This window comes from Sitophilus oryzae, unplaced genomic scaffold, assembly GCF_002938485.1.
Source record: "Sitophilus oryzae breed Bouriz unplaced genomic scaffold, Soryzae_2.0 scaffold_552_pilon_pilon, whole genome shotgun sequence".
Lineage (NCBI taxonomy): Eukaryota > Metazoa > Arthropoda > Insecta > Coleoptera > Curculionidae > Sitophilus > Sitophilus oryzae.
This window is the reverse complement of record NW_022147143.1, coordinates 754,590-770,074: the sequence shown is the minus strand read 5'-3', so window position 1 is coordinate 770,074 and position 15,485 is coordinate 754,590. Positions and strand designations below refer to the sequence as shown.

Here is a 15,485-nt window from a genome sequence, read left to right as displayed (position 1 = left end):
GCCAGCACGGATCTATAAGATTGGAACGATGAGCCGTAAAAAAGAATCGTGAGAATTGAATCGGATCACAATGCGATCGTTCGTTTCTACGGCGTGGCCGTGATATAGGCATAGAGTCAGGCACCAATATTTAGAGTTGAACAAAAGCCCTAAACAAACATCATGGGTATAAAATGCAAACGATAAGAAAGTTATTTACAAGAAAAAAACTTATTTATACTGTGCTTAGTACGGGAGTATATGTAAGGCAACTCTAAATAAATATTGTTGACCTCTGCTCAATAGGGTAAAAAAACGGCGTCAGCGATGGTTATAAAATGAAGATCGCTGTCATTTTATATGTAAAATTATATGGAGAATGTCATCGATGTTCATTTCCAAGGCAACTGGACGCCATTTTTTTTTAGATCACGCGGTATTATATACTATTTATTATTAAATTGGTATTAAGAAGTTTTTAATAAATAGTATATATGAATTGGATTGATAATTTAATATTATTGGTAAAATAATCAATCCAATTACGCCAGTGTCAGAAAGTGTTGAAAAACAAATGAAAGAACTGTTTATTTCTTTTTCTGGTCCTTAAGTAATTGTCCGGCCAAATTATCGCCGGTACGATTCTTGTTTTTAGGAAACGTTAATTGTGCATGTGGTTCGTTCAAATGAACGAATCGTAGCAGTCGATTCAATATGAGAAATTGAATCGTGTGATTCGATTCACTAAAAAGAATCGTAATGCCCATCACTAGTTTGCAGTGCTTGGCTATTACATACTTTGATCTCTAGAACGAGTTCGTAAACGTCTTCTTGTACATCGACGACTCGTATGGTGATTTTGGACGATTCCTGGACGGCTGTGGTTCCCCGGAACCAAGTGACTTCAGGCTTGGGCTTGGCCTTGCACTTGCATTTCATGGTAATGAGCGTTCCGCTCTCGTTGGGTATGATTTTGGGTTTCTCGATGAAGGAGGGCGCGAAACCTGCCGCATCATCTCCGCCTGTAACACGTATCAAAACAACGTTACGAACTAAACTAGAGCGATGTTAAATCAAAAGGCCATGCTCATGCAAAATGACAATACAGAGGTTGGAGACAGAGTCGACGTCACTGGAACAAATTGGACAAGATAAGTAAACGGAATTGAGACGTTTCACAAACATATGAACTACAGATACGTGGTACGACAAGACTGCTCTGGGGCAGCCTACCTTGGAAGTTGAGCGCAATATTGGCGTTACTTTCGCCGTACACATTGAAAGCGTTACAGCGGTAGTTGCCGCCGTCGAGGCGTGTCGGGTTCGCTATCTCAAGAGTGAGAAGGTACGTGTCTTTGGTGGTGGTTTTGCGCAGCATTCGCACGCGTGGGCTGTCCGCAATGCTTTTCTCGCTTTGGAACCAGGTGATATCTGGATCCGGGTTCGCCTCTAAGAAGCACTCCATGATCAGCACGTCGCCTTCCTGGCGAATGGTCGGTTTCTTAGGGAATCTAGGTGCTTTGCCATCGGGAATTCTGAAAGAAAGATTCTGCGAGTGAACGTACGCCATACCTTAAACCATCACGATTTGACAGTGTTGAACTGGAGTAGGGTTATCAGACGTCATGTCCGGATTTTTACTACATCCGGGCGGTTTTTTCATAAGCGTCCGGATTTTAATGTTCCATTAAGAAATGTAGGAATAATGCAAAATAATATACCGATTTGGTCACTTTAGAAGTGTGGTCTGGATTTTAACGTGTAAGACAGAGAATAATATAAATGACCGGTTGACAGACAGAGAGACGAAATCAAACGCGGCATACAGTGTTGCCGGTTTTTATGCTTGTAGGAAAATTTGTGTAGAAAAAAATAAACTATTTTAAAAACTTTCATGTATACCACTGGAATGAAGATAATTATCTCTTTTTAATACATTTCATTTTTCATTAAGCTACCTGCATGTCTTACACGTTAAAATCCAGACTACACTTCTAAAATGACCAAATCGATATATTAGTAAATTCATTGTTTTACTTCTAAAGTTTTAGGTTTTAAAAGTTATAAATGTATTTTTTTTTCAACTGATTGACAACATAAAAAGTCATTTTGAACACCTCGACATAAAGCCCTTTTACGCACGAAAGTAGATTAATATATTATTAAACTGACATGAAGTGTCAAATTCAACGAGCGTAACCATAGTTTCTCGATATATAATTACTTACAAGATATTACTTTTAAATATTTTTATATTATTTGCAACGTTTGAAATTGTTTAAAAAATTATTTGTGGCGTTTAAAAAAAATAGCATGTTCTGTTCGGAGAAAAAATGATTTTTTGTGCATCGCCTTTATGTGAAACGTACCGTCTCGCAACAAAAGCATCATTTTTACTCCTAATAAAACAATATACTATTTTTGCTGTTATATCGCTAAAAAACTATGACGTCTGGATTTTGTCCAGATTTTGTTTTATATCTCGTTTTTCTAGAAATGAAAATTAATATTTAATTTTTAAAGAGAAAAAACACAAAAATAATTCGGATAAGGCGGGGTTTGTTGCAGTATGATGCAGATATTTGCATCCTAATTTGGAATGATTAGGTATGCTAATTTATTAAAATTAGGTAATTATTTGAAATGGGCAAGACGTCAGTAGCCTATGAAAAAAATGGATTTGCGGGATTCGCAACAATAATGAGAATAAAAAGCAAATATAAGTTGATAAGACGGATTTTGCTACAGTAACGTAATTTTTAGTGAATTTTATATAGAATAATCAATTTTTGCTGCAGTTTGAAACTAGGTTTATGTAGATTTTAGAGTCCACTATTGATATATGTGATTAGGCCATTTTTTTAAAAAAATGGATAAGTCGGGTTTTGCAACTTGACGCCTCATATTTTTTAATACTCTATAATTCTACTTTTAATGATCTGCTATGTTTATTTCTATATTTTCATTGAATATATATATATATACATACTTCTTCTTAATCATTTTATAAATGCAAGTTTTAATTTTAATGAATTTGTTTCAAAAAGCTCAACTGAAAATCGGCAAAGGATTCAACTTCTACCAGTGCAATTACATATTATATTGCAAGAGGGAAGTTTATTGTTAGATTTTTTTATTTATAATAACTGATAATCATTCAACCGCTTTAGTAAATATCTATTTACTCATTAAACTCTTCGTGAAGTCAAACTGAATAATCCAGTGTAAGAACTTTACCGTCCAACATACTCTGTGTGTACTTGAGTTAAAAATAGAAAATCAATGAAATAGTTATCCGTGAAATTTTTAAAAATAGATCTTTGACAGATTATTTTTGAAGCAATAAAGACGCGTGGATTTTCGTTAATCGAAAAGTATCGAATTTTCCAAAGGTCTAAATATAGAGAAGTAAAAATGAGAAAATATACATGTATTCGGGGAAGGTTATTTGCTTTTTGGCTGGAAATTTATATTAAACAGCAGTATTTTTTATACAGTTCAGTTTAGATAGACATAAAGTATGTAATACGATCGAGCCTAGTGTGCCAAGAAACCAGTTGTGTATAGGTAAAAATAGTTTCACGAACATCACAAATATTTTATTACACTGGTTCAAGCTGAATTCTTTCGAAGTTTTCCAATTTTTTAGAGAGAATAATTCAGTTATAATTACTGATTATATTAAGGCCTTATCCTATGGAAACTGTTAATAAAAGTTTCCTATTTTTGTTGGTACGAACTCGAAAGTAAACAAAAATATTTGTTTCCTTCCAGATATAAACAAAAATTGTTTACGGATTTTAAAATTGTTAACTTCCGTTTATCGTAATTTTAAATTTTCAAAATATATCTATATACAGGGTGGCACTTCGAAAAGTAGCGGAACATCAAAATACGTTTTTGAGACACTTTATAACAAAATTTTTGTCTCTAAAGGGTAAGTCAAAAAGTCTCCGTATAAAGGACATTCAATTGCTTTATACAGGGTGGGTCTTAAAAATGTGCAACTATTTTTAGAGGTAGGTAACTATGTGTCAACCCCAGAAACACGAATATGAGTTTTTTTTGGGAAAAATAAATTTGGAATTCCTTTTATATACTTTTTAGTTAAAACCCATAATTTCTTGATAATATGGTAAAAAGACCGTATTGAGGCGAGCCTCAAATGTAAATTTGAACCTTAAAAGCCGTTCGTTAAAAATATGTATCACTTCCCGATCAGCCCGAGAGATTGTAGGAGCCAGGCTGAAAATGCAGAATTGCATTATTTGGGAATTTGGCTTAGTTTGAATCACAGTTTGAATTAATTCTGCCGGTAATTACACTGTTTTGTCTCTAATTGATTAATATCTACGTTTTTTAATGTGAATTGCGTGTTTAATTGCTCTTTTTACTGATTATTGTACATATTAAGTAAATATCTAAAAAGTGGACAGTGACTTATTGTTGATAGATATGATGATTTAGAGTTTTTCGAATCATTTCTAGATAAACTGTGTATAGTCAAAAAGTAAAGTGACCTGTTACAGATTTCGTTTTGTTTTATTTTTATAGGACGGGTAGAAAAAACAAAATTTTACCATACAGAGTAAAATATAAGAGAAAATATCCTGAGGTCGCTTTGATAAAAATTTACTGTTGCAATAGCCCTATGTAATTGGTATAATACTGCGAATTATATTACATAAGGCTATTTCCGCAACTGCTAAAAATTTAGAAATATTTTAAATACAAAAATGTGCGCTTTTTAAGTCTGTAGGGTATCTAAAATACTAAAAATAATATACAGTGTGTATTGCGTTTAAAAAAAACTGAGATATAGCATTATAATATTGCAATGTTGGCTTCGCCATAAAAAAATCCCTGTGAATGTGAATTTTTCTGAGATTTCTTTCTTTATCCTACATACCTCGCTATATTATACGTACTTAAGCAATAAAATATCAATAAGTTAAATTCTCTCCAGGTTTTTACCACTTTTTAAAAGATGAAATTTTTCAAATATGAATTATCATGGAAATCCCGCATATATAGTGCTTCAAATAAATCAATAGTGTGATGTATGCTGAATTTTATGCTGAACCCAATTCTGTACAGAAAAATAGTAATGCGATTGCAATTTTAAAGAAAATATTTTTTTAGGATATGTACTTTTTAGCCGATCATACCAATAGGTATGGTAGACTATTAGGATCGGCAAAAATTGGGTCATAAATGACCTAAATACAAAGTATTTTCGTGGTGTCTGTCTGTCTGTCTGTCCGTCCGTCTGTCCGTCTGTAACACGATAACTGAAAAACCGCTGAACCGATTTTAACCAAATTTGGCACAAAAATACTATGCCACCCGAGAATCTTGCCGTTTTTTTTATTGGGATCGGGCGTTGGTATAGGGAGGGGTTAAAAATTTAAAAAATAGTAACTCCAAAGTTACAGTAGCTAGCGAAACGCGGTTTTCAATTTAAGATTAGGAATAATATTTGCAACAAAATTTGTAATAACATCAAAATCAGTCAAAGTCACAGTTTTCGAGATATTAACATATTTTAGTATGGGCGGTTATACGCGCCTCCCGGCGCCAATTTTTTTTATATAGAACTTTCTCGTACTAATGGCATGTGTCTGCATACAGGTGCCATGAGAACATGTCCAACAGCAGCAATGGAGGTCATTCTAGACCTAACACCACTGCACATTGTCGTCGGTAGTTATGCCAATGCGACAATGATTAGAATGGTTACTGACGGAAACAGTACTGGGAGAATATTCAGGTCAGGGGCTTGGAACACCCTCAAAAAGAAAATTCCACTTCTCCAACTCCCAGTGGATGACATACCAATAATTTACAACTTTGAGAAACACCTCACTGTAGTATTGAGTAATAAAAAGGATTGGAAGAAAGAAACGCTTACTCAGCATATAAAAGACCATACCATTACGTGGTATACTGATGCCTCCAAAACCAAAGCAGGGACAGGGATAGGAGTATTTGGGCCGAAAACTGAATACTCCGAACCAATGGGCACCTACCCCAGTATCCTTCAGGCTGAAATTTGCGCTATCGAAAGATGCGTACAATTTATCTTAGATAGGAACTATCGAAAACAGGAAATTGCCATCCTATCCGATAGTCAAGCAGCACTTAACGCGATCAACTCAGTAACCATCAATTCGATGTTGGTCAAAGAATGCCTAGAGAAGCTCAACAAATTAGGTAAAGAAAATAAAGTCCTCTTACTCTGGGTGCCTGCTCACCAAGGGATAGAAGGCAATGAAAAAGCAAATGATCTAGCTAGAAAAGGAGCGAACACTCCACTAACTGGACCAGAACCGTTCTGTTTTCCAAACGGGAACCAACTGAAAGCGGAACTGAAGAATTTGGAAGACTCCATCCGTAACTTGGAATGGGTGTCCTCCAACGGTCTAAGACACTCGAAAAAGTTCCTTAGAACTTATGACCGAGAAAAAATCAAAGGTTTTCCTTGATTTAAGTAAAATACAATATTTCAAGGCAGATGACGGATCTATTCGATAATTTTTATTCGAATAGTTTTCAACGAATGTTTTCTTACTAACTATCGAATTATTCGAATGAATTGCAACTATCGAATGTTTCGATAGTATTCATTCGATAGTTCCCACTACTAGATATTAACATATTTTAGTATGGGCGGTTATACGTGCCTCCCGGCGCCAATTTTTTTTTTATATAGAACTTTCTCGTACTAATGGCCACCCTATATACATACTAATAAAAATTCTCTTCTAATGTGCCTCACCATCTTCCAGTGCTCCGAGCCGCCCCTGCCTGAGACTGTATGATGAGTTATAACTCAAGAAAGGGGAACACACAATAGATCTGTAGGGTCGCGGTGATTAACTCCCCTCCTAAACATTCTACATTCTACATTTATCGAGATCTACCAGCTCGGAAAATATTTGCACTTATTTAAGATTCACCCTGTATATTTAATAAAATTAACACAGACAGACTTTATTTATGTGTTTGAAATTCAACAAAACGAACAAAAATAGTGGTTTCACGTCGGAAAATTCAGTTCAAGCCAACTTGTTTTTTTAGTCCTCTTAGCCTCATATAAATTAGGCCAATGCTTTTGGTTCCAGTCCAACACTGTCACACTTGTCTTACTTGGGTTTTTCTGGACTCTCGAAGCTCAGGTTGATGGTAGCCACGGCCGTACCGTGCCTGTTGCGTGCTACGGCCCGGTATTCACCTGAATCGTTCTTTTGTACGGCTGCGATCTCCAGTCTAGCCAGGTAGTACAGTTTCTGGTCCAGCTCCATGGACAGGACGTACCTTCCATCTTCTCGGACCTCTTCCTTGCCGTGGTACCTGTACAACGCACTCAATATCCAGGAGCATCCTCATAGAGAATGACAAACTACAGAAGGTGGCCCAATCAGTTTGATTTATTGGTTATTTCATAAATTTGCTCATTTCTGAAGAAGTTTCTTTAAAGAAGAAAATTAAGTATGGCATTGATATACTAGTAAACTTAAATAATAAACGCTGATGCAATTCGCGTTATGTTGGCATCTGGATACTTGCCATTTTTTGAAAGTGGTGATTATATTACGAATAACAATTTATTTGTCACCGGCAATTTTTAAAACGACTGTGACATCATTAGAAGTTTTCGTAATTACATATATGAATGACTATATTTTTTCTGGAATGTGAGTATTGACCTTTGATTTATCGATATCTTATTTCTGAAAATCTGAGTGACTAATAAATAAAAAATGGATTGTTATGTTGAGGGGGAGAAATTCCTATTTTAGAATTGACGAATTTTATGGTCGGACGAGAAAAGGGAGAGCTTTACGGGTGGATTGAGCCAACTTCTGCGCATAGGGTATTGTGCGCATACGTACCATTGCACTTCGGGCTTGGGAACGCCCACGCAGCGGCACTCGAAGGTGATGGTTGCGCCGTCGTCTGTCTGGCGGATGACTGGGCGCTCGGTGAAGGTCGGCTTGATGCCCTCCTGCTCGGGCACCGGTGCTTCGTCGCCTACGCAGAAACTGCCCTAAACTGGCTATCGCGACACGGACAGCCAGCAACTCGCGCAACTTACAATGCTCACCGAAAGGAAAAGCTCAGCTTTTAATCGCTACTGCTACTTTTATGTTAAAGTGAACGTCGCTAAATCAAAATATGGTGTACGACTCTGAAATACAAGTGTCACATTTTGCAAGAACATGGCCTTCGATTCGATAGGTTGTTGTTATGTTAATCAATAAAATAGTGTCGTGTGGACATCTCTGCCTCAACTGGGCAGCCTAGCTTCGTCACTCATCTAATCTAAGCGGAACTCACACAAACGAATTGGAACCTAATGTACACTGATTAGAAAATGGGATGTTAAATAACTGCAAATTAAAAGCTGAGCTTAGATTAAGCGTCGGTTAGTCCATTGTACTGTGCACGAGTGCTGACTTACTTGTCCGTCCGAGAGAAGGGACAGGGGTGCGGGGGCGGATATCGCTGTTAGAAGCAGTGTTGCCAGTTCGTTTTCGGCCGGAATGGCTCGAGGCAACGAGGTTTTAAAAAGCCGGGAATTTGCGGGTAAAGTTACTGCTTTATACACGGCAATTCAACAACAAACACAATCTTTATTTCTCTCAAGTAACAAACAGAAAATACTCTTATCTCCATGCTTCCCTATACACAAAGACCATAAACAAATACAATCATGCCTTTAACTGGTATGTAGATTAAAAAAAATGTTTTGTATTAGTTTCAAGGTCTGATGTTTTGCAGAAATCCACGAATGAGGACAAAATTAAAATCAGAATTTTTATGCAATTTTGTTTCTCTCTAATCAGATCACTTAACAAAGTATTGGAAATATACAGGGTGAGTCTTAAATAAGTATTTTCTTGATTTTTTTCTTCTCTTTATTTTAGTGGTAGATCTTTCGATAAAAGAAACATATTTTTTTCTGTACCATTTTTAAGTCCCAAATAATCGAGTTATTTAAAATAAAAAAAAATCTTTTCTAGGGTTTCCTTCTTGTAAATTTAATCAACTACCTATATTGCCATATTATAATTTTTTTTCAGAATATACCAAAATTTTTTTCAAAAAATTCCAAATTTTCAAAAAAAAATTTTCGCGAAAAAAACCTCATTGGGGTCGAATTATACTACCCCTCAAAATATTTTTACTTATTTAAGACTCACCCTGTATATAAAAATTTGTTCTAAAATTAAAGCTTCCCTCTTTGGGTAGAGTAATTTTACAAACTATGACTTTATTGGTTCTCTTCCTACATTTTATTTCAAGCAGGATCTTAATTTTTTCTAAATATTTAACTTACACAGGGAGTTAAAATATTCCTTAATAAAAAATGAGTTTTTCAGTGATTTATTCTCATTACAATTACAAATTCTCAAGGTATATTTTTTTGCTTAAATTATGACCAGGAATACTCAACGTGTTTATTTCTTTAAAGCTTTAAACGTATTCGCCTGATTATATTATTTTGTAATTACATCCGGATTTTATTCTAACAATTTCCTACGTGTTTTGAAAAGGGATTTCAGTATTTCAGAAGCATGGTCAATCTGAGTTCTTTTCTGTTCTGCAATTGAAGTAGTTTATTATTGAATTACTCTCTGCATACATCATTTGTTCCAGGTTTGAGTGAGTTTGAAAATATTTGCCAGACTTGATTAATACGTTGCAACGACATTGAGTTGCACAAAGCGTACGATCAAAAGCGCCGTTTTCAATTATTTTTGGTGGTTAATGACAACAAACATAACAAAACCATGACCGAGTGAGAACGTTCGATTATCGTGACTTTACGTTGGCAACACTGAATCGAAACAGCCCCCGCAATAGTGATCTGTTATGCGATTCGCGAGCTGGATGGAGATTAAGAATAGTGGAAGATAACGGCACTGAGGACACACAAAGCAAGGAGACACACCACATTTAACTTACTGTCAAAGTTGAGACTGATCGTCGCGTTACTCTCTCCAAGCTCGTTCTTTGCAGTCACCTTGTATTTGCCAGCATCCTCAACTGTGACATTTATTATTTCAAGGGTCGCAAAGTACGAGTGTCCATCCTTGTCTATCCTCAACTGAAAGTAAGGACGAAAACTCAGTCAAGGTCTTGGCGCACACATTTTCGTAACACTTGAAGAAATCAAACTCCAGCAAACTATAGAGAAGCTCAAAACACAGGAATAGGTCTTGGAAAGGAGGATCTATTAAACAATCACTGACACAAGGGTATCGCTTGTATACTTCTGAATGTCCCTCTCTATTTAAAAAAATATACACATCTTTTTTCTATTCTACACCAAAACACAATCATTTATTAACATTATCACCAGCAGAAGAACACTAAAGGTTGATTCTCGCTATACCTTCCATGTCAGCTCCCTTCCGTTTACATAAAATATTATATCATGTAAATGAATAGGACAGTGCACACTATCTGTTCCGTTTCCTTTCCGTTCAATATTCTTTCCTTCCATACGTCTTTTTGACGAACGGGCTGAAGCGTATCGGAAACAGCGTTGTCAAGTTTTTACATTTTGTACCAGCTCTGTTAATATTTTGCTGATATTTATTTATTCTTTTACCTCTTAATTAAATCTATTACCTTTTGCAAAAGATACAAATTTTTAAAATAAAACTTTTGTAATGATTTAAGTTGTACAATAAAAAGTATGGAACTGATACGGAACGGAAGCTTACGTATAGCGTCAATACAATTAAAAATACGGAACGGATATGGAATGGAAACGGAAAGTTAGTGAGAATCAACAAACGACAAGTCGAATATTATCAAATTCATCAGTAATCGATAATGATAACGTGGTTATAATCATCTTGGTGTATTCTAGAAAGAAAATGTTTTGTAATAAAGCATTTATCTTCTTTAATTTGCAAGTCTTACGAAAATGTATATACAAAAACCTTAACTGGGTACCGACGGGAATTTTCAAATAATTTTTACAGTGCAAGCGAATTTCTACAAAATATATTTTATACGATCCATGGTATAAATCAATATTTATCCTATTCCATGAAAAATAAGCCTCTGTTTTCACCTCCAAAAATGACCACTCTGTGGTAAAGTATGGGTTACAATCAGAATCACCTTGCGCCAAGTGAACTTGGCACTTCTATTATTAAATTGATTCATAGTTGAGTTACTAATGGAATTTTTATAAATAGTAATAAATAAACAATAAGTTGGTACCGATTCATAGGATTTATTAAGATCACCAACAAGATAGAGTAAACAAAATGGGTGAATTATTTGAGTTGTAGAGAAAGAAGGTGTGACTTAGATGCTTCTTAGTATTCTCCTAGAAGTGTCGAAGGTATTTTATAGTTTATTCAATTTGTATGACCAACTCGCTTGCACGGAATATCTTATATGTTATTGTCAATGTTTTGTTTCTCCACTGCCAGGTATATATTTAGTGGATATTAAAACAATGAGCGTTAAAAAAACTGGGAAACTAAATTTAACTGTAACTTTGTTAAGTACCTTATGACGGGGACTTTCTTTAACGGAATTGTTATTGTGGAACCAACTGACGACTGGACGAGGATCCGCTTGAATCCGACATTCGAAAAGAAGCTTTTTGCCGTCTTCTTCTTGCCGAATGGCAGGTTTCTTCGCAAAAGTTGGTGCTAGACCATCGATTTGTCTAGAAACATTAATGGAGACGTTTAGAAGTACGCCGATGGAGAAATAAGGATACTTACTTTTCTTTTGGCTCGTCCATTGCTAAAAATAGAAGGAGATTAGTTTTTTTATAAAGATATATGGAATTAGGAAGAGAAAGTTGTTACTTACGGCTGAAGTTGAGGTTGATCGACGCTGCAACTTCCCCCATGGTGTTCTTCGCTTTGACCTTGTACAGGCCTGCATCTGTCTCGATCACATCGTCTAGTTCCAACACCACCAAGTACTTGTTGGTACCGATGGGCTGGATTTTGAAATTGGTCCTTGTGTCTTCCTGAAGAAGTGTGTCGCTACGGAACCATTGTATTTCGGGCTGGGGTGATGCGAGCAGCTGGCATTCGAAGACGAGCTTGTTGCCGTCGTCCTCCTGCCTCAGCTGCGGCTTCTGGGTGAAGCTGGGAGCGAAATCCTCCGCCACTCCCATGCTAACTCTGTTCTGTTACCCTGCTATCGTGAACATGAACCCTGCCTGAAAGTCGAACGAGTCTTATGAGTGTTTGGAGCGCTATTAACTCCGCAGCGGGCGTAACTGCTGATCTAGGGGATTTTAATCGTTTATCAACGAGCACAGTTGTAGTAGGAAGATTGAATCAACTCCAGTTCACTAGATGGGCACTTACGCTCACTGGGACGAGGCACCGAACTTACTTCACGCAAGGGGTGGAGGTTGAGGTTTAGTAGAGGGTTGGTAGCCCAAACACTCTACACTGCACAACACACACTTCGCGGATCGCGGTGTACGTGGTCGTTCCCGTCGCACGCGCGTCGTCGAGTCGTTCGTCTATCCTAAAGTTTGCTTGGTGGCCTCCAAAGCACTGACTAAAGGAGTCCAATGTGTACTTCGGGTCTAATCCAGCGCGGCGAGGGTTCCCCCCCTTGCCAGGCCCCACCACCGGCGACTCTCGGCGCCGCCACAAACTCGAACGATCTCTATGTCGCGCGCTTTTCCCAATTTTCCACCTCGCACAGGTCAGGTCTTTAATTATGACTCATTGTCGGACATGCCCAAATGGAATCTTTAGTTTTTCTTTAAGTTTCAAGAATCTCATCACTTGAAGCTCTAAATAAACCCGCTTTCTGGATACCTGCATCTAATTTTCCAAATTCATCCCAGAGTATCTCCAGAATAGATAGTATGCTGATTATGACCAAATAAAAAGTTAAAAGAAACGTTTTTTGGGGATAGTTTAAAGGAGAATGTTTGTAAAATAAGTGATAAGACGGGTCCGATTGGATCGGGATGAAAAATAGTGTACGGTTCTCTCGAAATAAACGTAGGCTGGCGTGATATTTTTAGAAGGTAGCCGAGAAAAAGAGATGTGTGTAATTTTATACAGGCGCGATCCATGCCAAACCATATAGGGCGGCACGTTCGAGTGTAAACGACAATGCTCGAGCCGATGACACGAGCGTCCTGCTCGCACTGCAATCCGACTTAAGCCGATCTTGCTCCTGCCAGGTCGAAGCCTCGACTTGGCAACATTTTCACTTTTTCCGTTTAGTTTGCGAATACAAAAAAGCCTGTAATTTTTATTATCTTCTCTTCTATTACCGTCCACTCCATTTTAGTTAATTTCCTTATGGGAACATGAATTTGAACTGGGTGAGCTCCATGGAGCCTCTTTTTCCACATCTAATGGTCGATTTTGGACATACCCAGAGCTGCAAGCTCACAGAAAACTTAAAATCTTTTTTTGATTTAAATCATTTTAATGACTTAGTAGTTAGTCTATTACTTACTAGTTAGTCTATTACGCTGTACTTTCGGGTCGCTCTCAGGGGTCGGGAAAAGCGGGTTTGTGGCCGAAGGAAATACATATTATATTTCAGAAATCTGCCTAAGGCTTAGCCCAACCCTGTCGTGTTAAGCCATACCTAAAATTCCAAACACAGGTGCTTTGATTAAGGCTTGATTAAGGTTTGGTTTGATGTTGAATTTGACTTAAGACTTAAATCATTTTCATTTTAGAAATGACATAAGTCTTTTTAAAACTGACTTGTTGCAGCTCTGGACATATCATAAATTTCCATAAAAAATCCATTTTAGTATTTTCCAAATAGAGGGGTTCAAAATTATTTCATTTTTAAAGAAGTTAGAATATTTGCGTTATACGTCTTCGAATGGCTGCATAAAAGTTGCTACAAAACCTCTCAATTTCATAATTTTATGATTAAAATTAGTTGATTTTATGAACCTGAGATATGGACTAATTTGGAAAACTATTTTTCCATACGTAATGGTCATAAAATTGATCAAATTTGCCCAGGTCATCAATTTTGAAGAAACTATAGTTATGGGCAAATAATCCAATAATGTAAAACACGAACATCCATTCCATTTTTGGCATCTATACTAATACATAAAATCCTTAAGTGACTGACATACTGATTAATCACGATCCTGCTCAAACCACTCAACGTAAGAAGCTCAATTTTGGCATACAGGTTGATTCTAGGGTGTAGAGGTTCGATAGGAAGGGATTTTTCGAAATTCCAGTTCCAAGAGGGTGAAACCACCCCTCAAATATTACAATATTTTTTATTTAAAAAACGGTCAAGTTCCCGAAAAAACGCTTAAACACGTATATTTTATTTTGTTTTTTTACATATTTTAAGATTTTTTAAAAATGTATACAGGGTGTTTCGAAAAATCTGGTCATTGATTAATCACGCTTGACATAAAAAGCTGATTTTTGGAAAACAGATTGACTTTACTGTTCGATAAGAAGGGATTTTTCGAAATTCGACTTCTAAGGGGGTGAAACTATCCCTCAAATATTAAAATATTTTTTATTTTAAAACCGGTGAGTTTTTCGGAAAAACTCTTAAACACGTATATTTTATTTTGTTGTTTTACATATTTTAAGATTTTTTATAAATTTATACAGGGTGTTTCATAAAATATGACCACTGAGTAATCACGATTCTGCTTAAACTGCTTGACGTTTAAAGCTGATTTTTGGCAAACGGATTGACTGTGGGGTGTAGAGGTTCGATAAGGAGGGGTTTCTCGAATCTCAAATTCCAAGAGGGTAAAAACGCCCCTCAAATATTACAATATTTGTTATTTAAAAAACGGTTAGTCTTTCGGGAAAACGCTTGGAAAAGCATAATTTATTTGTTTTTTTTTACATATTTTGAATTTTTTTAAAAAATCATACAGGGTGTTCCAAAAAGTTGGGTAATTTCTTAACCACGATTCTGCTTAAACTGCTTGACGTAAAAAGCTTATTTTTAGCAAACGAATTTTTCGAAAATCAAATTCCAACGAGATGAAACTACCCCTCAAATATTACCAAGTTATATAATAATATCGCCATATTGCTTTTTTCTCATGCCGACATAAATGTGAGAAAATTTTATCCAGTTTGTATGTTAAAAATGGAAATTCTTGCTTTGCTTTATCATCACCATTACAAATGATTAATTCGACGCGAACGAAGTCGCTGGTACACGCTACTTATACATATATCTGGTAGAGTAGAAGTATCACAATTTTTATACATCGGTTTTTGCGATAACCAAATTAATATTTTGGTTTTCATGAAAAGTTATTTTTAAAAGACCTTCTTCACGCGTGAAGTTATTAGATAAATAGTTATAAATGCATCCAGTAATAAAATAAACACATCAAAAATTTGAAGGAGCGGTAAATTCAATAACAAACATCTGCCCCCGGCACTCGATGTAAATAGTTTTTATTCCCACATAAAATTTATTAATTTCTTTGTGCAATTCAATATTTTCTTTATTATGCTCTCTTTTTT

The 15,485-nt window shown here is 36.1% G+C and overlaps 1 protein-coding gene across 8 annotated transcripts in view; it reads right to left on the bottom strand.

The window, feature by feature from the left end:
- LOC115887144 (twitchin) overlaps nt 1-12,594 on the bottom strand; it is a 64,268-nt gene extending 51,674 nt beyond the window's left edge. For 7 of the 8 annotated variants that reach the window (XR_004051015.1, XM_030906482.1, XM_030906485.1 and 4 more), the window contains exons 1-6: nt 12,367-12,594; nt 11,830-12,187; nt 11,739-11,760; nt 11,518-11,680; nt 9,952-10,093; nt 778-1,001 (exon numbers count right to left, since the gene is read on the bottom strand). Coding sequence is in view for 7 of the 8 variants with exons in the window: in XM_030906482.1 (XP_030762342.1) it covers nt 778-1,001; nt 9,952-10,093; nt 11,518-11,680; nt 11,739-11,760; nt 11,830-12,142 (864 nt within the window). In the remaining variant the exon portion in view is untranslated. Of the gene's footprint in view, nt 1-777; nt 1,002-1,212; nt 1,515-7,128; nt 7,333-7,874; nt 8,014-9,951; nt 10,094-11,517; nt 11,681-11,738; nt 11,761-11,829; nt 12,188-12,366 lie in introns of all 8 variants that reach the window. The other variant, XM_030906489.1, reaches the window with a different exon arrangement.
- Nucleotides 12,595-15,485: the final 2,891 nt, after the last annotated feature.